This window comes from Bubalus bubalis, chromosome 16 (assembly GCF_019923935.1).
Source record: "Bubalus bubalis isolate 160015118507 breed Murrah chromosome 16, NDDB_SH_1, whole genome shotgun sequence".
In the NCBI taxonomy this organism is placed as follows: domain Eukaryota; kingdom Metazoa; phylum Chordata; class Mammalia; order Artiodactyla; family Bovidae; genus Bubalus; species Bubalus bubalis.
Genome location: NC_059172.1, coordinates 51,942,574 through 51,965,592, shown reverse-complemented (window position 1 = coordinate 51,965,592; position 23,019 = coordinate 51,942,574). Strand labels below are relative to the sequence as shown.

The 23,019-nt window shown below is 40.4% G+C and overlaps 1 protein-coding gene across 3 annotated transcripts in view; it reads left to right on the top strand.

Moving 5' to 3' along the window:
- Nucleotides 1–852: 852 nt before the first annotated feature.
- Nucleotides 853–23,019, top strand: part of CRTAM (cytotoxic and regulatory T cell molecule) — a 28,767-nt gene continuing 6,600 nt past the window's right edge. For 2 of the 3 annotated variants that reach the window (XM_044929597.2, XM_006072531.4), the window contains exons 1-7: nt 853–991; nt 8,585–8,728; nt 11,777–11,929; nt 13,658–13,801; nt 15,239–15,400; nt 18,414–18,494; nt 21,290–21,367. In XM_044929597.2, coding sequence (XP_044785532.1) covers nt 946–991; nt 8,585–8,728; nt 11,777–11,929; nt 13,658–13,801; nt 15,239–15,400; nt 18,414–18,494; nt 21,290–21,367 — 808 coding nt within the window. In that variant the 5' untranslated portion in view covers nt 853–945. Of the gene's footprint in view, nt 992–1,014; nt 1,102–8,584; nt 8,729–11,776; nt 11,930–13,657; nt 13,802–15,238; nt 15,401–18,413; nt 18,495–21,289; nt 21,368–23,019 lie in introns of those variants that run through there. The other variant, XM_006072533.4, reaches the window with a different exon arrangement.

The following is a 23,019-nucleotide window of genomic DNA, read 5'->3' as shown; positions in this document are numbered from 1 at the left end:
AAACTCAATTTTCTTTATTTTTATTCTCTTTCTGTCTGTTAAATTAGGGGAAATATGTGAAAGACGTTTTTGATGGATATAATGTTCCCCACCCAAACTATCAATACATTTAAGAATATTAACATTAATTTCAACTAGAACCAGTAAATATTATTTCCTTTACAATTCTCTAAACATTGCAGACTAACCTATTTTCTAAACATAAGTCTATTTGTATTGTGCTGTGTGTCCCTGAAAAAATGAAATAAAGTCTATCTCAATTCATCTGGTTAATGAGACTCAAATACCAAAATTGCATATCGTCACCCCCACTAGATCATATTCTCTTTAAACACAAGGCTTTATCTTTCATATCTGTTCATATCTTAGAGCAATACTTAACAAGATAGCTAGGTATGGATGGTAGATGAATGATGGAAAGGTGGGGGGGGGTGAATGGATACATAGATTTTTTTAAATGAGTAAATATATGAATTAGTGAATTCTGCCCCCTGATAACTACAGGAAATTGTTGCCAGAGTTAGAAACATATTCACAAGGGTTCAGCAAAACTTGCCTGATTTAAATTGTTTAATACACTAGAAAAGTGAAAAGAAGTTGACATCACTACACAGGAACCTTTTCATTTCTCTCCCACCTCCTCGCTCTCCAAAAGCCCTCCAACTCACTGACTTATAAGGACTACCCACGTGCGGTAGAAAGATCTGTGCCACCAACACATCACTCCCCCGTCTCCACCATCGGGGTGACACATGTCGTCCCCTAAATGTTCCACCTGGAGGTATTTTGAGGGCAGCTAACTAAAAGGGGGCTTCCAGAGCCAATGAAGGAGGTGTGAGATGAGGTCACAGAGCCACTGCCTCCCTCTCTCAAGAGAAACCACTCTGCTCTATTTATTTCAGAACCCAGAGGAAGTCGACAAGTGTGACAAGGGCAGAGCACAGCATGTGGTGGAGAGTTTGCAGCTTGCTGGCGTGGTTCCCCTTACAAGGTAAGGACTCAGAGCTCGTGTTTTTTTGATGCTCAGTTGACCTAATGTTTGGGCACATCTATCAGTCAGTCTACTGCTCTCATAGAGGACTGACTGCAGAAGCAACTCAGGTAAATCTCTCACTTTCCACGTAAATCTCTCAGATTCCACTACGATTACACATTGGAGGGATGTTACAGGATGAATTGAATCTCGTGTTCAATTGCTAAAGGGTCTACAGAAAGGGTCATTGTAGTGTGTGTCTCCGTGGCATCTGGGTTATGGCAAAGTGTAACTAACAAGTGTACTACTGTCTTTTAAGGGTATACCAGTTGAAAGAGCATCAGTTTGGCATTTTAAAACCTTTTTATTCTTTGGTCTTACTGTACAGCACAGGGAACGCTGCTCAAACTTATGTGGCAGCCTGGATGGGAGAGGGGTTTGGGGGAAATGGATACATGTATATGCATGGCTGAGTCCCTTTGCTGTCCACCTTAAACTATCACAACATTGCTAATTGGCTATACTCCAATACAAAATAAAAGCTTAAAACAACAACAACAACAAAAAACCTCCTTGTTGTATAAGCCTGAGCCAAAAAATTTCTCTGAAACAGTTTCTACATCTTGAAATTAAAATGATAATGATGTTTGATCTACCAAACCCTATTGTTATAAGGATCAAATTTCAGTTGTAAAAGTACTTTGAAAATGGCAAAATGCTAGACAACCCTGAATTAGTTCAGAAATCATGATTCCAGTGAAAATCTTGTGCTTATTTTTTGAGTCACTTTACATTTCCTTATTATTTGCAAATGTGATTTTGGATGCTTATTTCTAATGTTGCACTATGAACATTAAAGAAAGACACATAGTTCTTCTTAGTACAGGTTAAATCATTCCTACCCCAAAGTGGGGGCAGGATGTATTGTCCTTGAATCTCTGATTGCAACTTGTATCATTTTATTGCAAAGAAAATCACATATATACAGGGTTGCTTGTTTCCAAATACCTAATCTATAGTTATCTTCCAAGTGAAGCATCTCTCCTTCTAAATCTTCCTTCACCATAGAACTGCATCTGGAGAATGTACCTTTTATTTTATTTTATTTTATTTTTTTTGAGAATGTACCTTTTAAAACTAGATTTCCTTATGGCTACCAAAGGGGAAAGGGAGGGGGATGAATGAATTAGGAGTTTGGGATTAACATATTCACACTACTTTATATAAAACAGAATATCAACAAGGACTTAATGTAGAACACAGAGAACTCTACCCAATATTCTGTAATATCCTATAGGGGGAAAGAATTTGATAAATATGTATAGCTGAATCATTCTGCTATACACCTGAAAACAACATAATATTGTAAATCAACTATACTCTAATACAAAATAAAAATTAAATTAAAAAAAAAACTAGATTTCCTATTTTACACAGTATTCCAATTTCCTACTTTATACACTTCAATTAGTGCTCTCCTTTTTGGTCCCTGTACCCTGAGGCACTTAATAAAGATTCAATTTTGGTAATAAATAAGTTTCTTCAATAAGTGGCTTGAAGAAGAGCTAATGCATTCATAAAAAGTACATGTAAGTGGCTAAAATTAGAATGCTTTCTATTATTCCAAAATGTAAAGCCTTTAACTGACCTTCACTTTTTCAGTAGTCATTTTCTTTCAAAAATACCTCACAAAAATAATGTTTTAAATAAAAACTACAATAATTGTGCCCTAAAATAAACCAAAGATAAGTCTTTTAGAATATAAATTACTCAAGTACTGTTTATAAAGAAAGGGGAGAAATGTATTTATTGCATCATGTACAATGCTGGGTACTTTATGTTAATTTCATTTATCCTAGCAAAAAAAAATGAGAGAGGTATTCATATCCCTAATTTATATATGATAAAACTGAGGTTACAAGAAGTTAGAAAACCTGCTAGTAACTAACAATGTAAATATCAGCAGAGCACATAGTAAAAGTACTATCTCAAGAAAGTTTTCAGGGAGAGTGTATGAATTGGATTGTGATAGAAAATGTTTCTTGATGTGGTTCAAAAGTTTGAAAGCCAGTGATTTGCACAATATGGAAGATTCATTATTGAAAAATCCTCAACTGAAAACTCATCCAAAGGGGGCCATCCAGAGGGCATCTAGGGTCAATCGTATCTGAGAACCAGTTGCCCACTGTGTGTGTGCTGTGTGTTCAGTCCCTTCAGGTGTGTCTGACTCTTTACAACCCTGGGGACTGTAGCCCACCAGGCTCCTGTGTCTATGGGATTCTCCAGGCTAGAATACTGAAATGGGTTGCCATGCCCTCCTTCAGGAGATCTTCCCAACCCGGGGATCAAACCTGTGTCTGCCTGTGTCTCCTGCATTGCAGGTGGATTCTTTACCCACTGAGCCACCTGGGAAGCCCACTCTAACCTAATCTTACTCATGCCCATCAGGGTCCCAAACAGAATAGGAGCTGACCATGCTGCTTTCTTATCAGCAAAAAGGCAGGAAATCATCAGTTTGGGCAACATAAATTGCCAGCTGTTTTTAGCTAACTGAATTATGGGAAGATCATGACACCTTCTTTTACTGCACAACTTCTATGGGTGCCAAAAACTTATAGACCAAAAAAAAAAAAAAAGACCTATAATCTTGGAACCTGCCCTCTCTTCAGGATTCCTACTGGCAGCCCCTAGGCTGGGTCAAACACAGTAAGAATGGAGAATTTTTCAAAATTCATCCCATTTTCCTATATTGTGGATGATGAAACCCCACTAATTTGCACCCTCTATTCTGGTCATTTCATGGAGAGTAGGATGCATGAGACACTCCAGCTGCAGATGGAGTAAGGTCCTCTCAATATTTCCTTTGACCAGGAAAGAGTCATCCATTTACTGACATGTTGAGACAAGATTCTTTAAAGCTATACTGGAAATCATTCAATTTTGACAAAATTTGATTCATTTTCACACATAATCTTCTCTATTGAGTCTATCTAAAGAATAACAATGATGCCTTTTTGTAATGATCTGAATCCAAGCATGTTTTGCCTGCTAACCTCAAAAGGGGAACACAAATAAGGCTCTGATCTGAGACTTAACTCATTGTGTGTCTCTGATTCTAACTTAGCTCCAGTCTTTATTATTTAATGTAAAGTGAGCATCCTATTAATATATTTATTAGTGAATACACATTTACTCATATTTAGCCATTGATTGAACAAATACTTAAAATCTGAGATTGTGCTCAGCCCTGGGAATACAAACAACTTTTGTATGAGGAGTTTGTAATCTATCCACAAGAGACATACTCGTAACTGAAAAAGTGATGTGTGAAGTGCTCTAGGAAAAGTCTATTTAAAGCCTTTGGGGATCTGGAGGAGAGAGGAGGTCACTGAAGGGGAGAGAGAAGCGAAGGGCCAGTTGAGTTGGGCAGGTTTGACAAAAGTGGTGTAATTTGACTTAAGCTTTGAAGGAGCTAAGAAAGGCATTCAAGGCTGAGAACAGCATGGACAAAGGGAAAGGATCTTCTTGAATCCAAGAAGATCTTCTGGAGTTTGCAGGTGGCCATTTACATGGGGCACCTGAAAGGGAGTATCAGCAAATAAAACTGGAGAAGATAGAGGGTCCAATTATCTGAAATACTGGCCTGATTCATATAAGCAGTGGGAGCCACAGCAAATATTCTAATGAAGGGATCGATTGAATTTGTATATTTTATATGTAATTTTTTTTTAAGAATCTGAGTTTTTATTTTTAATTTTTGGCCGAACTGCAAAATCCCATGGCTTGTGGGATGTGGGATCTTAGTTCCCTGACCAGAGATGGAGCTTGGGCCCTTGGTAGTGGGTGTGCAGAGTCCTAACCACTGGACCACAAGGGAATTTCCTTTCATTGTAATGCTGAAGCAGATGAAAAATGGTAAGTTAGAGGGAGCAGAGGCTAGAAGGAGGTTACTGCAATGGTGCAAGAGAAAAACAATGGAGGCAGTGATAGTAGGGAAAAAGAAAAAGAGGAATGAATTGATTCAAGAGATGTTTTGGAGAGGGAAGAGGCTGGGGTGCCTCTCAGATACCTGGCATGCAGTGGCTTGGGATGAAAGTGATGACCACAAAGAAATGCTGGAATGGAGCAGGTGGTATCTGTTGCAATTCAATAATTGGGCTACTAAGAAAAAGAATCTTTGCCTTTCTTCAATCTGCCATGACGACCTATAGTAGGGTGGATACACTGCAACTCCCCAAACCTTGAGAAAAACCAAGGACTCTTAGGAACTGTGCAAATTTCATCTACAGGTGCTCTGGTAGGTGGTTATGACTGCTGCTTGCCCTTCAGCTTCAGAGTCAGTCACGTGTGCTTTGGTGTGACGCTATTCCACTCCTAGGAAAATTGGCTCACGGGATGGGGGGTGGAGATGATGGTGAAGGTCATACGTTCCCTTTCTACATATAAACCAACCACACAGACACAATCTATAGCCTTAGACTTAACTAGTGACCTCATGACACATGGCGGTACATGGATGGATGAACCCAGTCACGAAGATAATGACCAAGCCCAGAAGTCAATAATCCACTCAATAAACACGACCTACCAGTAGTAAGTGGTGACCTCCTAGGAGACACATCACAGTGATTCATTGCCAAGCTCAGGATGTCCAGCATTTGGGAGTCACATCAGAGAACTCTGAAGACTGACAGAGAGAACTAGCAAGTAGGCACAAGGCACTTGCTGTCTACGCTAGAAATGCTAAGGTGAATACGAATATAATATAAATGTTTTTAGAGCCTGCAGGGGAGGAAGTGGTGAGCTAAGAAGATACCCCACACCCAATCCCTTTGACAAAGAAGGTGAAAGTTTGACTCTAAACTTGGGTGAAAAAAAGATTTTAAAGACAAATTCCACTGTAGTTTTCAATAGCAGCAGGAGCATCATGGGGAACTCTTTTCTTAGAAGATGTGGCATCAAAACTTAGGTACCACTGTCCTTCTCTTCTACTCTTTGACATGACTTAGACACGTTAGCCAATATTTTTAAGTACCACAGCTGAAGCAGTGTGGTGCAGTGGCTTCTCACTGAGCTAGTCTTCCTTTCTACAATGATTTCCTGTCTCTGAATCAAACATGGGGTCTACATGACAACATTGCAAGAGAAACAGGCTTAGGAAGCCAAATGCAAAGCTAGGAGCCAAGAGCAGAGGAAATGACTGGTGTTCTAAGCCTCAGATGCAGTCCTTTCCATCTGGAACTCGGTACCTCTTCTGTGGTCAGCAGCCTGACCCTGACATCTCAACAGCAAGAGCAAACACTCATCTTGGGAGATAGAATTCTTTGCCATATGATAAAACACCATACTACATTTTCATACAATTTTTAAGACACTGTAAGGATTAAATGACATGATTTAATTCATAAGCATGCATTCCCAAGAAAAAAACAATGATATATACACCTTTAAAATGGGAGACATTTATCCATAAACAGAGTGCACATAAATCTCACCTCTCCCTTCTCCCCCAGTGTGGGCTTCCTGTCTAAGACAATCATTTTATCAAAGGTAAAAACATTGGCAAAGCCTCTGAGTGTTAACTTCTTGCCCGAAGGATGAAATCAGGGGATGTTGCTTAACATTAGTTTTTATTCTATCATATATTTATGTAGTAACTGTCCTCCTCTCTGTCAATATTCTTATGAACAACAGGAGAGCAAAGATAGCTATCCATTGCCTGTATTACAGTGTCATCATGAAAGCCGGCATTAGACCATTACTTGCCAAGCTTGCACTGTGATAGTTTGTTAAGAAAGAATTGTAGATAAATATAAAGCACAGTCACTGCCCTCTCGCAGCTTCAATCTGTGGGAAGCAAGATCATGCACAAGGGCTAGAGATAAAGCAAGAATCATATAATGGAATGATACAGAACAAGTTGGTCTAGATTCAGATTCTTGGCTCAAGAGTTGCTTACCCTTAGAAGAAATTCCATTGTCATTTCAATGCATTTCTACTATTATCCTTATTACCCAATCATGGGTTGATTTTATAGATGAGAATATTTCCAAATGACCTGCCTAAGCAGAATTCTGGCCTATGCCTCAATGGTTTTTTTTTAAAACAATCTCTTTTTATTGAATCCTTGTTGTTCATTATAGTATTGGCTGATGATACGAGTATTTTTCCATCAGGACTCAAGCTAACTCTTTTCCCATGAAAGTCAATAAGAATACAATAATTTTGGGTGATTATTGCTGGAGGCTAGGTTGAAATTAATGACTTCAAAATGGAACAAACTAAAAAGTCTGTAACAGTTAATTCCCAGAGCTCTTCAATGTGCTTTTCCTAATACTTGAAATTTATCACAAGGAAATAAAGTCATTTCTTTTTCCTTTTTTTTTAACAGCTAAGATGATACAATAAAATTCATTGCATTTGCTATTCATATTTTATAACCCCATGGTATTCCTCTGTTTATAGACATGTTTTGTACTTTCATTAAGAATTTTTTCATCCTCAGGAAAAAGAATTCTTTAATTTTAAAGTTGAAAAAATAACAAATGGCAATAAATGTGCCAAATCAGCAGTAAAGCCAATTTATTCTTCTATCAATTTCTTCTTTGGGAGGATAACTTTGCAGCTGCTTAGAACTATTTTTTCTCATTCTCTGGGGGTTATGATTTGGGGAAATTACAGACTCTTACATGTGCCCGGGGAAAGCGCTGCTGTGGAATATTAGATCAGAAGAGATCCAAGAACATCCACCCTCTGGTGGAGAAGCTCTTCCACCCCAAGGGCTTACCCACTCCCCAGGAAGAGCAGCTCTGTAATTCACAAGAGCCCCAGAGGACATAACATTCTTTCTTAGAATCTGAGACCCACCCCCCACCAACTGTACTTGAAGACACAAGTCAGCCTTTTTATAAACAGAGGCCAGAAAAGCTGAATTTTCTGGGCTCTCATCACTTAGGTAGTCCGACCCAGTTTTATAAGCATTGGCTTAAACACCCACAGACCTGAGCACCGATGCCGTCTTGAGGACCTCTGTGACCTTGAACCTGTACTCCCTCATCATCAAGTGAGCAAAACCACTCTTCCTTTAGAGCAGGGCCACACAACCCCTGGGATCTAATGCCTGATGATCTGAGGGGGAGCTGCTGTAATAATAATGGAGTGCGCAATACTGTAATGCCCTTGAATCATCCCGAAACCATTGCCCCCTCCTCCATGGAAGAGTTATCTTCCACGAAACCAGCCCTTGGTGCCAAAAAGGTTGGGAACTGGTGCTTTAGAGTGTTAGTTTGAAAGCTGAGTTTAATATCAGTAACATGGAAGATACAGTTTCCAGCATATGGCAAGGCAAGTGCCTCACAGACGCTGTTCAGCTTTCCTTTCATCAAAACCCACCCCTTCACTCATGCTCCTTCAAGAGACATCTTGCTCTAGCATACTGCTTCCCTCCTCTCCTTGCAGTTTTTGGTGTTGACTTTGGGTTCTGTTTCTCTAACAAATGTATACAAATGATCAAACGATGAACAAGGTTGCCTCAAGTCTAAGCCCCTGTCTCAATTCAGGTGTAGTGTGGCCCATGCCAGTCTGACGGTCCCCAATTCTCTTCCTCCACAGAGGCCTTTCAGACCAACCACATGGAAACTGTCCCCATAGAGGAAGGCCAGACGCTCACTTTAAACTGTACCGTTTCTCAGGAGACCACCTCTCTGCAGTGGCTGGCCCCTTCGGGCTTCACCATTTTCTTCAATGAACAACCTGGTAAGTGAAGAAGAAAGAAACCACCGCCAGACCTCACCCTGACGGATTTTCCAGACAGACAGGCTGGTGGGCCAGAAAGTCAGCATGAGTCACCCCAATGGTGGGCTTGGCCCCACCTACTGTGACATGTAAATCGCACCCAGAAGCCTGTGTTTTACACACAGCTGCTTTTTTTCTGGCAGGAAGTCTGAAATGGAAACCCCACCAGCATGGTTGGTAAAGGGGGCTCAAATGACAAAGCCCGTTTCCACCATCCCACCTCACCCCCAGGTCACTTTTTGACTCTCAGCAGCCATGAAACCACCGACAGCCCAAGGACAGACGGCAGCAGACAGACAGGTGGGGCCCGTGGTCCTCGTCAGCCAACACGTCACCCCATTTCTCCAGCCAGGGGCTCTGCTTTCCACCTGAGCAACCCAGAGTCGCACATCAAAGCCCACCCCAAAACGGCTCCCCTTCTCCCAACGGTCTTAACACAAACTCAGGATCACCGAGCAATAGGAATTGGGCACATTTTACTCTGAAAAGGACAGTAGCCTTCCTCTCTCACAAACACACACTGAGTCCTAGATGCCTAAGATGGGAGGGAACTCTTTTTTCCTCCAATTTTATTATGATATAATTGACATATAACATTGTATTGGTTTAATGTGTACCATATAATCTTTTGATATATGTATATATCGGAAAGCTACCGGCTTCCCTGGCAGCTCAGAGGTTAAAGCGTCTGCCTGCAATGCGGGAGACCAGGGTTCGATTTCTGAGTTGGGAAGATCCCCTGGAGAAGGAAATGGCACCCCACTCCAGTACTCTTGCCTAGAAAATCCCATGGATGGAGGAGCCTGGTAGGCTACAGTCCATGGGGTCTCAAAGAGTCGGACACGACTGAGCGATTTCACTTACTTTCATATATTGGAAAATAATACCACAATAAGTTTAGTTAATATCTGTCACCTCACGTGGTCACAGGTTTTTTTTTTTTCCCTTGTGGGAAGGGATTTTTAAAAATCTATTTAGTTCATCTCTTTGGGAAGTATTTCATGAAAGCTTTCCTTTATAATGAGACTATTTTTTTAAACTCTGGATTTTTTTTTTAAGTTTTTTTTTTTTTAAATGTGGGCCCTTATTAAAGTCTTTATTGAATTTGTTACAATATTGCTTCCGTTTTTATGATTTGGATTTTTGACACCAAGGCATATGGGATTTTAGCTCCCTGACCAGAGATCGAATATGGTATCCACTGCATTGGAGGGCAAAATCTTAACCACTGGACCACCAGGGATGTCCTGATAATGAGACCATTTTATATCTCCATTTAATACTTCTAATTACCAAATGCTTGGAAAAGTATCCAACACAGCAAATTTCATTCTGCTTTGTAAAAGCAGACCCTCTAGAAAAACTTGATGTGCTTTAGAAAATATGATTAAATATTGATAGGTTCACTGTAAAATAACTAAATATATTATTTTAAGCTAAACCAACTAGATTCCAATAGAATAAGTACATATTAATCGATAAAAGTTCTAAGAGGAAACCTTTAAGGAGAGAGAATTCTGTTAAATAATGCCTTCTGTTGCTTTGTTTTGGTTAAACTGGGCTTCCCTGGCAGCTCAGTGGTAAAGGATTCATCTGCCAATGCAGGAGATGCAGGTTCAATCCCTGGGTTGGGAAGATCCCCTGGAGAAAGCTATAGCAACCCACTCCAGTATTCTTGCCTGGGAAATTCTACAGACAGAGGAGCCTGGCAGGCTATAGTCCATGCGGTCACAAAGAGTCAGACACGACGGAGCAACTAAACAACAACAATAATACTGGAAGATGGACATTCTCAAATGCCCTGATATAGTGTGATGGTTCTCCCTCAAGGGTATTTTTTTGCCCTCCACGGGATATTTGGCAATGTGATAGTTTTGGTTGTTATAACTGAGGAAAGGCATGGGGATCTGGACTCTAGTGAGAGAGGCCAGAGATGCTGCTAAACATGCATAATGCAGAGTGTAGCCCCCCGTACTCTCACCCAAGAGAGAATTATGGACTCAAATGTCAGTAGAGATGAGGCTGAGAACACCTGGATTCCAGCTCAGGTAACATCAGTGTCCCAGGACACCATAACCATGATTTCAGATGAGAAACAACCTTCCTTGGTCAGCCAATTGAGGTTTAACTATTTTAGGCTTGTTCACATTATAAATCTTAACATTAGAAAAAAAGAAACAAAGAAAACCACTCATTTCAGGAGCCTCTGATTCGCTAAGGGACCTTTGACTTGAAATGGAAATCCCAGATCAAGACAGAATCAAAAAGAATACTTGCTGTTGGCTAGAACTTTCTGGAACTGTGGGAGATTTTATGTTCTTGTGGGGTTTTTTGTTTGTTTGTTTTATTGTTGCTTTTTTTATTTTTGCCATTCCCTAAACATTTGAAAGTACTACATACTCTTTGGGAAACTTCAAATAATAATGAACTTTTCTTCTAAACATATCTTGGTTATTCATTGTCATATGAAATTGTAAGAACAGTAGATTTTACAGGTTTGTAATCAAATCAATTTGACAACTATTTTTGTTCCAATCTTATTCATGTGACTATAAAATTTAAATAGTGATAATTATGGATAGCTTTCCAATAGTTTTTTAAAATTTAATTGGAGTATAATTGTATCACACAAGACAGAGAATTGGATTTCTAAGACAAATTACACTGGGGCATTTACATAATGTAAAAAAAAAAATTATTTAAGATCCTCCTACCACCTGAACCCTTTGCCAGCCCAGAGTTCATAACTTCCTACCAGCATAAATAAAACAAACTGCTTATTTCACAGATCCTAGTATTAAAATACTTTATTTCCTAAACCAGCTTCGAACTATTGAGAGGTCTCCAGCTGGTAACACTAGAATTTGGAAGGCAGCTCAGTTAAAGATGCGACATCCATCCCCTTAAAGTGTAATAATCAAAAGCTATTCCTGTGAAAAATCCATCCAATGAGAGTCTGCATTCATCTGATACCTCTCCTTATAACAGCTCTTGTTCCCTCTTGTGCAGCTTTAAAAAGTTCCAAATACCAGCTTCTTCATCACTCCTCCGATCAACTCTCCATCAGCGTGCTGAATGTAACACAGCATGATGAAGGCGTGTACAAGTGTCTGCACTATGGCAAGTCCGTGAGAACAAAGGAAGTGAAAGTGATCGTGTTAGGTAGGTGCCTGAAAGCCAGTAAACCCAGCCCGGGAGCGATACACTTAGGAACGGGATATATCATTTTAAAACTCAATATTATAATTAAAAAATGTTGCCTGCAGCAAGGCATTTATTTCCTGGCACCTCTGCCATCTTTGCTGAGAGAAAACAGAAAGGAGCAATTTGAGTGGCAAGTCCCAGAGTAAATGCAAGTTTGTGAAAATCGTCTTGCCATCAACAAAATTTTCTCTGCAGGGAACTAAAAGGAAAGAGAATTTGTATTGGCTGAACTGTGACTCTGTGCCAGGCACTGTACCGGGCTGCAAGGAATCAAAGATGAATTAGGCACGATCTCTGCCCACAAGGAGTTTGCACAGTTGTTCAGGAAGGCAAAACACACACATACATCTAGCGGAAACTTCTGACAGCATATCCTAGGATAGAATATATTCAGATGTAACTCTGCTGGACAATCGGCTCACACCCTCTGCAAAACAAGTTCCTCTCTTCTGGTGGGGGATGGGGTTGGGAGGCTTGGCTAGGAAGTGACAGCTGGAACTTGCTCAGTTCTGCAGAGGGTCCTTTGTGTTCAGTGTTAAGTCTTACTATCTTGACTTTTTGCTTTTTGTAGCAGAACAGATCAATTTAAAACACTGCCTTTTATTGATCTCTACATACCATAATTCTACATATCACACAAGGAATTCCTAAGACTCCTCTTCTTGCATTAGTTGAGTGTGGTACCTGCCATAAAGTAAAGGCACAGTGACAGTCTCTGGGAAGGAGTGGCTCCCTAGGGGTTCTGAGAAGCAGTGAGACTCAACTTTGGGGTCACCTTTCCCTCATGTTGCTGGTCATCCTCAACATCACTCTGGGTCAGGCCAAGTCTGTGCTCTACTGGGGCTCTCATAACACCTCTCACAACACCCCCTGCCTACCTGTCATTGCATCTGACACGAGATCGTTCAGTGAGCAGTTTAGGGGGCTGCTTCTATCACCACGCTCCTCTTTGAGGGGCCTCATCTTTCCCACATTTGTATTGCCAGCATCTGGTACATACCTGGAACTGACTTCATAATGTCTTAATGGCAGACGGATGAGTAAATAGATGCTAAAGGGTCCCATTCTGTACCCCACAGTGTGAGGTAGAACAGAGAAGAAGATATAAGCCTATCTGAAAAAACTTTCCTAGACAGAAGTAAAAAGAAATCGGGCTGATGGGCCCTTTAGAGAAATGCCTCTTTGATGGGAGGAGAGGACAGAAGTAACTTATACTGAGGTGAGTCCTAGACTCATGAAAGTTTAGAGCTCAAAGAGCCAACCCATAAACCAACTCCTTCACGTTTCAGGCAAGGAAACTGATACACCAAGAGGTTGTGGGACTTACCCAAGTTCTTACAAATAGTTGGTGACAAAGATGGGGCCAGAATTCCAGCTTCTATCCTCACCTCGTGTTCTACCACTCAAATACACTCATCTATAAAATTTAAGAATTACTGTTATAACATAGTTTACTTGGGAATTTCCAGAGACTAATCACACACCGGGTGACAAATATTCTGATGACAGCCAGAGTAGCCTTACAAGTACATAAAAGCCCCTTTACATTCTGAGAAAGGTCAAGTGAAAAAATATGCCATTATTTAGACCACCCCCTACAACGATCCCTACAGATTATTAGGCTCTGTGCTTTGCTGAGATATGTAGACCAGCTGATTAAGCAGAGAAAAATCAATTTTCTTCTAGCAACTCCTGTCACGCCAACCCTCCAAGTTTCAGTTATCAAGACACACAATGGAGAAGAACACGTCATACTGAAATGCTCTACCATGAGAAGCAAGCCCCCTCCACGGATAACCTGGCTCTTAGGGAATGGCATGGAGCTCTATGGTAAGTGAAGAAACCATTCTCTCTTCTCCTTTGTTTTCCTTCCTATTTATATTTTTAAGGAATTTTTAAGTGTTCTGGCACCCTCTGGTGGCAGAAAGTGCCAGAAAACCGCACTCAATATCTCATCCATCCTTTTCCAGACAAATTATCCCTATTAACCAATCAATACAATGCCTTATTCTTGAAAGCCTCAACACAAATAACATGGTTACATGCTTTTGTTTAAAACAAGGTAGAAACCGAAAATGGTACATGTATTAAATATTATGGTTTCATAGACTCAATGGACATGAGTTTGAGCAAACTCTGGGAGATAGTGAAGGACAGGGAAGCCTGGCGTGCTGCAGTCCATGGGGTCACAGAGTCAGACACAACTGAGTGACTGAACAAAAACAACAAAGGCTTTGTAAAATTTCATTTTATGAAGGGTGGGAGAGGATAAGATGGCTGGATAGCATCACTGATTCAATGGACATGAATGTGGGCAAACTCTGGAAGATACTGAGAGACAGGGAGGACTGCCATGCTGCAGTCCACGGGGCTGCAGAGTCAGACACGACTCAGTGACTCAACAGCAACAAAAACATTTCATAAAAGACATAATATAGCTATTACCTGTACCTCTGAGCATAAACTTTGTATCAGACACAGAATTGAAAATATGTTTAGGACTTCCCTGGTGGTTCAGTGGCTAAGACTCCATGCTCCTAATGCAGGGGGTCCAGGGTTCAATCCCTAATCAGAGAACTAGATCCCACACACTGCAACTAAACATCCTGCATGACTCAACTAAAGATCCCACATGCCAGAACCAAGACCTGGCACAGCCAAATAAATACATTTCTAAAAATATATATTTAACATAATATATGCAATTGGAACAGATAAGATCTTGCTTGAACAATGGAGTATCATGTCATACTCCCTATGGCAGATAAAACTATTTTGATAACAGCAACAACAACAATAACCTAAGCTTTGAGCCTTTTAACTGAAGCAGGAAAACCAACTGTCATGCTTGGGAACTGATTCCAGTTTGTTTACATTTCAACCTACATTTCATTCAATTTATGTAAATATAGGTTCAGTCCACTGCCAATTCTAGACCTTTCTTTAATCTGCCTTATTCATTCAACCTGAGCAAGGTCTTGGCTCTTTGTGCTCCACAACATTAGGCTGTCTTGTGTAACCATGATAAGCTTTGGATTTTTTTTTTTCCAATAGTGCAGGGTTTATAGGAAATTATCCACTCTTGCTCATCTGCTTCTCTTTGGGAATGGGGCCAAGCACATCCCAGGTGGCTGAGGGAAATTAGAGTGAGGTTAGAAGTCTAACAGGTTTGCCAAGATGTCAAGGCCATTGGTTTCTCAGAGAACCATGCCACCCAAGAGCATTCAACTGTCACGACCTCACACACCACTTTAAATTGCTTCACAGGTGAAACCCACCATGAATATGAAACTGATGGGAAGAAGTGCAATAGCACCAGCACCCTGACAGTCCACGCATATGGCAAAAACTCAACAGCAAGTTGCATTATCCGACACAGAGGCCTGCAAGGAAGAAAACTGGTAGCACCTTTTCGGTTTGAAGATTTGGGTAAGAACCACCAATGGCTGTCTTTGATTATCTTAAATTTACCTTAATTCACACTATCAAACAAGATGAAATGGAGTAGGAAAAGTCCTTCAGAGTGAGCTCACTGTCAACAAAGCTTTTTTAAAAAACAAATTTCTTTCATGATTGAAATTTCTCCAGCTGGGCGACAGAGTTACTGTTCCAACACTGAGAAGAATCCCAGTTGTGTAGAAAGCCTAACAGAGTGCCGTATGCAAGCAGAGTCATGCTTGTTTTTTGATCATGACAGCTGGCATAACTTGACCTAAAATAGTTTTATTGCAGTCATGTTTTTGGAGAGACCATGTGAAGCTTACTACATCCCTGTACTTAACCCCTATGGGGATAAAACTAACTGAAATAAATCTAAACTTGTCAATATCATTGTATGTTAACAATCATGTACCCACATTAAGTCATGACTATGCTTTAGATTTGTTTTGTTATAACTGTTTTAGAGAGCATAGTCTACCCATGTTAATATTCTGAGCAGGGGCTTCCCTGGTGGCCCATTGGTTAAGAGTTCGGCTTCCGACGCAGGGTGTGCAGGTTCAATCCCTGGTCGGGGAGATAAGATCCCACATGCCTCACAGTCAGAAAATCCAAACATAAAACAAGCAGTATTGTAACAAATTAAATAAAGACTTTAAAAAATGATCCACATCAAAAAAAATCTTAAAAAAATATTTTGAGCAGAACACCAGAAATTAAGAATAATAAAAATGAAAAGAAATCAAACATTAAATCTGAAGAGGAGTTGCCTCTATTTTCAGAATCTCTGTTCCCTGATCCCATCACCAAAGGTTTAAGAATTAATTTAAAAACCATATAAAACGTTTTGAGCCAAGAAGCAGCCTCTGAGAAGTAGCAGGCATCACACATCTATCATTCACAGGACTCCAACCTTCATTACTTTATAAGGTACTTCTCAGTGTGACCCTGGAAAAGGGTATGGCAACCCACTCCAGTGCTCTTGTCTGAAGAATCCCGTGGACAGAAGAGCCTGGCAGGCTTGTGCATGGGGTCGCAAAGAGTAGGACCGAGTGAGCACTCTCGGTGTGAAAGAGGTTCCTGAAGGATAAGCATTCCCTCACCCTAGGGAAAGAGGAAGCTGCTGGATGACCATGAGTTTGTTGAAAAAGCTCTGTATCGAATGAAATAACTGATGAGGAAAGGTGCTTGTGAACAGGAACCTCACTGTGAGAAAACTGTCCTGCTGCTCTGTGGGGGCTGGCACTGTGGTTAACAACTCCCCACTCACTACCCTGTGTTCTCCGCCGGTCACTTTCTCATCAAACCAAAAGTAGGTCTTGAGGAAGCTGGGTTTAGAAGAATCACGGCCCCCAGACTGGGCGGACCTGTAATCTGACGTAAATATTCTTTCCTCTCTGTCATTCATCCCCCTCCTCACCCTCCACCCCCAGCCACCCCCAGCCATGGAAGGGAGCCTAGGGCACATGGGGAGGCAGGAAGGTCACCAAAGAGTAAATGAGGCTTTTTTTTTTTTTTTTTTTTTTACCTAAATGGCTCTGAAAGATGTTCAGATTTTAAATAAAAGAACCAACAATATCAATAAATATATAGTTTCCAGCAATTGTTCAAACCATCTACCAAAATTACTGCTGAAGGAGAAATCACAGTTTCTCCTCCTGGATGGCCATAGTTCTATACATACACAATGTGTGTGTGTGTGTGTGTGTGTGTGTGTGTATATGTATGTATATACACACATACACAGACTATTGAATATATACGTGCACAATTGTATATATACACTATGGCATATACACACAATATATACAATGTGTATAGAATATAGTATATGTAATATATATATATATAACCTGTTTTGTACATAATTATGTAATTATATGAACTCATATAGTATACATTATTCTAGATCTTAATCATTATTGATAAATTTTATTCTCTGTGTCCCCAGTAGTTGCACATTATCCTTATCTTGTAATCTGCTTCCAGCTCTTCTATTTGACTTGTCTTCGAGCTTTTCACTGCAGGCAACTTCTCCTCTCTTCAATTTTCTCTGGTCTCTTTGTGGCCACAGAGCTCATTTTAGCCTTATGATCTGTTTTACTATTTCTCCAGTGTCTCCTTAGTGGTTCCTTTCTCAGAGCCCTTGGCATGTGATTCAAGCATTTTTATAGTTCTAAATTTTTAGTGTTTGATTAAGAAAATAGTTTACAAAGCCACAGAAAAATCCTTTGATTAAATGAAAGACTGAAAAGCACTCACAGATTCCATAAAGATATTACAGATCAGTATCAATATTTGTAAATTAACAGGCATTGTTTTTATAAGCTCCCTGGTTGCAGGTCTGTTCGTTGACTGATCAAACCTATGCTAAGTTGAACTTCTAGATACATTCCTAAGCATTGATTTTATAGTCTACAATAGCATTTAGTAAGCCTCTTAATGAATAGTCAGGTTTTGGGCTACACATGCCATACAAATGAAATCATTTATTCTCACCAAAAAACTCCAAGAGGTGAATGTATTAGTATCTCCATTTTACAGGTAAGGGAGAGCCTTGCATATGAGAGATTAGGGACCTGGTCCAAACTTAATCAGCGGCAGGAACTGGATCAGCATTGGAATTCAGCCCATCCTGACACTGACTCCAAAGCCACCTAATAAATAGGCAGGTAGATATGTGATTAAGTAGATAGACAGATTGATAAGTATTAATAGGGAGATACAGATAGAGGTGAACAGTCTGCCCACCACTGCCCAGTGCACTGCTCCATGGGGGTCCAGCCTGCTACGCTTCTAAGCCAGGCAGTTTAGCAGATAGACAATCAGCGGGATGTAGATCCAAACACCAGCACAAGGGCTGCAGAACACCTAATTCTGAGGTTTCTGCAGAACCTCCACAAGCAGGTAGCAGCCAAGCATATTCTCCAATCTGCTGTACTGAGCACAATGTGGGTAAAATTGCTCTCTGTAGTTGCGGAATTCTGTTTTTCCCCTTTCCTAGTTACTGATCAAGAGACAACGTCAGCTGCCCTGGAGACAAGCTCTCTATCCTCTCAAGACCCTCAGCAGCCCAATAGCACTGGTAAGTATCAAAAACATTAAAACTTAAAAAAAAAAATCATGATTCTCTGGGAAGGTCACTTTTCCCATTCTAAGTTTCAAGAACGTTTTTTTCTTTTAATTTCTAATAAGACCATAGAAGGCTCCTTCCAACTGGCTCCAGCTTTATGGTGACCAGGAGAAGCACCATATTCAGAGAGTTCAGTTAGTGGGAGGGGCTTCAGAGTAACTAACACCTTGTAAGTTCTCTTTCTCTCTCTCTCACACACACATGCATGCACATACAACTGTGACATCTGAATTCCTCTGTGGTAAAAGGCAAGGTTGAATTCATTTATAGGAGACTCATTTCTTTGTTCTTCCATCTAGAACAGACCAAACACAAAATAAAGACTTGATAACAGCAAAGTGTAAAATGCAGGATCTGCAGTGTTGCTGTTGTCATTGAATAACAAAATCACCCTTGAAGGCTCATGAGTTACTTGGTTGTCAAGAACTCAGATAGTTTTGTTTTTATAATTTTACTTATTTATTTTGGTTGTGCTGGGTCTTAGTTGCTGCACACAGGCTTTCTCTAGTTGCGGTTAGTGGGGGCTACTCTCTAGTAGCAGGGCACGGGCTTCTCACTGCGGTGGCTTCTCTTGCTGCAGAGCACAGGCTCTAGGGCACCTGGGGCTTCAGTAGTTGGGCATGTGGACTCAGCAGGTGCAGTTCCCGGGCTCTAGAGCCTGGGCTCAGTAGCTGTGGTGCACAGACTTAGTTGCTCCATGGCATGTGGGATCTTCCTGGATCAGGGATCGAATCCGTGTCCCCTGCACTGGCAAGTGGATTCTTAACCACTGAGCCATCAGGGAAACTCCTGTTTTCTTTCTTTAACTTACCATATGCATTTTATTTTTTTAATTTCCTTTTCTTTCATTAGTGAGGTTTATTAAAAAAAAAAAAAAACCACACACACAGAAGCAAAAATGTGTACTTTTCAACCTTACTGTACACACCTCCAAAGTATAGAAATGGAACATTCTGAGTGCTAAAACATATTTAAGAACTCAGTTTTTGATGACAGGATTGAACTATAAATGAAGGAGAATTTAGAAAACCTGGATTATAACCCCAGCTTGGTTAGACAGTGAATCACTAGATGATTAACTCTGGGCAATGATCACATATTTAACTTATCTTTGTATTTTACCTACCTTGATATCTGCCAATAGCAGGTACTCACAAAATGCAGTATGAATGAATGGATGAATGAATGTGTGCAGGCAGTTGTCATGGTGCTTTGAACAAGACAGTAAGCTTCATTCAGAAAGGCATAAATCCCCACATATCCTCTTTCTGTTTCAAATAGAGTCTCTCTAAAATTGTGTGGTGGGAGAAGTGCTTTCATATCACTATCATGTCCATAGTTCTGAGTATCAGATCACATTTTTAAAATGTTTATTTTATTTAACTTTACAATATTGTATTGGTTTTGCCATATATCAAAATGAATCTGCCACAGGTATACATGTGTTCCCCATCCTGAACCCTCCTCCCTCCCCAATACTTAAAAGTAAATGTTTAAGTTCTTTAAGCACTGATAAATACATATGTACCATACATACATATATACTTTTTCTGCAGGGCGATGGAAATTGAAAATATTATCAAGTGGAACAGCCACATCCCTTGGTTAAATAATCCAGTATTTTTAAACGTGTTTAGAATCTATTTGTCTTTAAATCGGCTTACACCACTACTGAATAACTCAATTTTCTCCTATGCTTTTTCATATAGAAGATTTAAGAAATATGGTTTCTAAAATTCCTTTCAGCTTTCAATTTCTATGATTTTATTACTGTTAATAATACCCATTTTCAATAGAAGGGGTGATTTAATTCCCCTCAGGGCCCACATGGTGGCGCTGAGCAATGGGCTACAAACCAAGAATGCAGAGGAGGGAAAAAAACAGGGAAAAGAAACAAAATCGGAAAAAAGGATCTCTTATTTTTATAATTTCTCTTACCTCGCAAAATCATCATAGCACACCCTATTTCTAAGGAGGAAGCAAGCATTGGGCTGAATGGCAACTGAGCCAGTTTTCAACATAAAAATCACTGCTTTGTGCATTTCAAGTTGTAGGATTTCTATTCATCAGGCTTAAGGTACCATTCTTCAATATTCAGTCCTGAAGCATCCTAAAATGGTTTCAACTAATAGACCTGGTTCACAGAGGAAATATAATGTTTTAAATTTGGGATTCTGAGTTTTGATATTGGCTCTGCCACTTATCTGCTATAGAACTGAGACAATTAACTTCTTGAAACCTGTTTACTCGGAGCTATAGTGAGAAGTAATATATACCAAATGGTCAGTTTAAGGTCTGGCACAGAGGAAGTGTTCATTAAACATTCACCTCGCAAAAAAAAAAAAAAAAGGGCTTCCCTCATGGCTTAGATGGTAAAGAATCTGCCTGCAATGTAGGAGACCCGGGTTCCATCCCTGGGTCAGGAAGTTCCCCCGGAGAAGGAAATGGCTATCCATTCCAGTATTCTTACCTGGAAAATCTCATGGAGAGAGGAGCATGGCAGGCTACAGTCCATGGGGTCGCAAAGCACGGGACACAACTGAGTGACTCTTTAAAAAAAAAAAGTGAACCTGACCATTTGCAACAATTTTTGGAAGAAGTCAGTAGTTCAAAAGTGATATTGTTTTGAATGAGGATCATTCAGTTTGGTTTCCAAAGATGCTTTGGGATGAATATGTGCATATACACCACATAGCACATACACTGTCATATGAATATCTCATGTCTTACTTTCATCTTGGTTGCAGTAATGGAAGATTCTAGTACGTCAGAGATTGACCAGGAAGAGGAAGAACAAACCACTCAAGTCTCTCACTTGGCCACTGGTAAGTGTCCCCAACACTTATTTACTTAGAACAGACACTTGATGTTTTAACCTCTTAATCAATACATCCAGTAGACTTTTTCAGTCCTCATTATTTTTGACCTTTTTATTGGTTAATCATGCCCTTACCCCTTGACCTGTTCCTTGACCTAGTCATCTCCCTGGCTTCCCTGACTTACTCTGTCTGCTCCTGTTACTTTGCTCGCCAGCCACTCCTCCTTGTGTCCATTAGCTCACGTCCCCTCCTCCTCTGACTTCTTCTATGTAGATTTGATTCTACTTCTCCATCCCTGGTTATTGCCTTAATCCTTAAAGAGTTTCCCCCTTCCCAAGAGTATTTCTGTTGCCATCAAACACAAGAGTTACATACCTGCATTTCCAGAACATTCTCCCGAGCAAGAACTCCTGTTTCATTCCATTTCCCACATATCTCTGGCTGAATATTCTGCCAGTTCCTCAAACTCAACATGGGTAAAAACTGAACAGCGCCTTTTCCCACAAAATCAACTTGCCCAAAGCATCACACAGCCCAAAACACACACATAGATGTGTGTGTATACACTCACACAGACACACATATAAAATCAATAGGTTCCCAAAGAGTTTTGAGTCTTCTCTTTTGTCCACAAGCACAGCCACCTCCTTGATGCAGGCCCCCATCATGTCCTGCACAAAGTATTGTAACTTCAACTTCTCCTCTTGCTGTGATTTTTCAGTATCCGACTATCAAAACACCTCTTTGCACCCTCTACCCTAGTGATCAGAAAACCGCTATGGCTCACCATTCACAGCACAGAGCCTGAGCCTTCAAGCCTCCAGAGGTGGTCTCTACCACCTCCCTCTGTGGCCCTGTCTCTATGAACTCCTGACCAGAATACACGTTTTTCTCTGATAACTTTCCATCTCATTTTGATGGCCCTGCCCTAACTGCCCTGATGAAAGAAAATCCACATCACTCTTCTCCTTACCCCTCCTTCAAGACCAGCATCCTTGCCGAATGCTTTCCTGACCAGCTCAGGGACCACGCCAGCCTCGGAACCCCTGAACACATTATTATACATAACATATGTGGGTCTAGAATCTGGCACAGTTATCTTACTGCTGTTTGTTTGTTTTTTTAATTGAAGGATAATTGCTTTACAATATTGTGTTGGTTTCTGCTGTACATCAACATGAATCAGCCATAGGTATACAAAAGTCCCCTCCCCCTTGAACCTCCCTCCCACCTCCCACCACATCCCATACCTCTAGGTTGTCACACGGCCCCGGTTTGAGTGCCCTGAGTCATACAGCAAATTCCCACTGGATATCTATTTTACATATGGGAATGTATATGTTTCCACTCTACTCTCTCCATTCGTCCCACCCTCTCCACGCCCCTCTCAGTGTCCACAGGTCTGTTCCCTATGTCTGCATCTCCAGTTCTGCCCTGAAAACAGGATCATCAATACCATCCTTCTAGATTCCATATATATGCGTGAATACACGATATTTGTTATTCTTTTTCTGACTCGCTTCACTCTAGGTTTATCCACCTCATTAGCACTGATACGAATGTGTTCCTTTTTATGGCTGAATAATATTCCACTATATATATATATATATATATATATATATATGTATCACAATTTCTTTATCCATTCATCTCTCGAT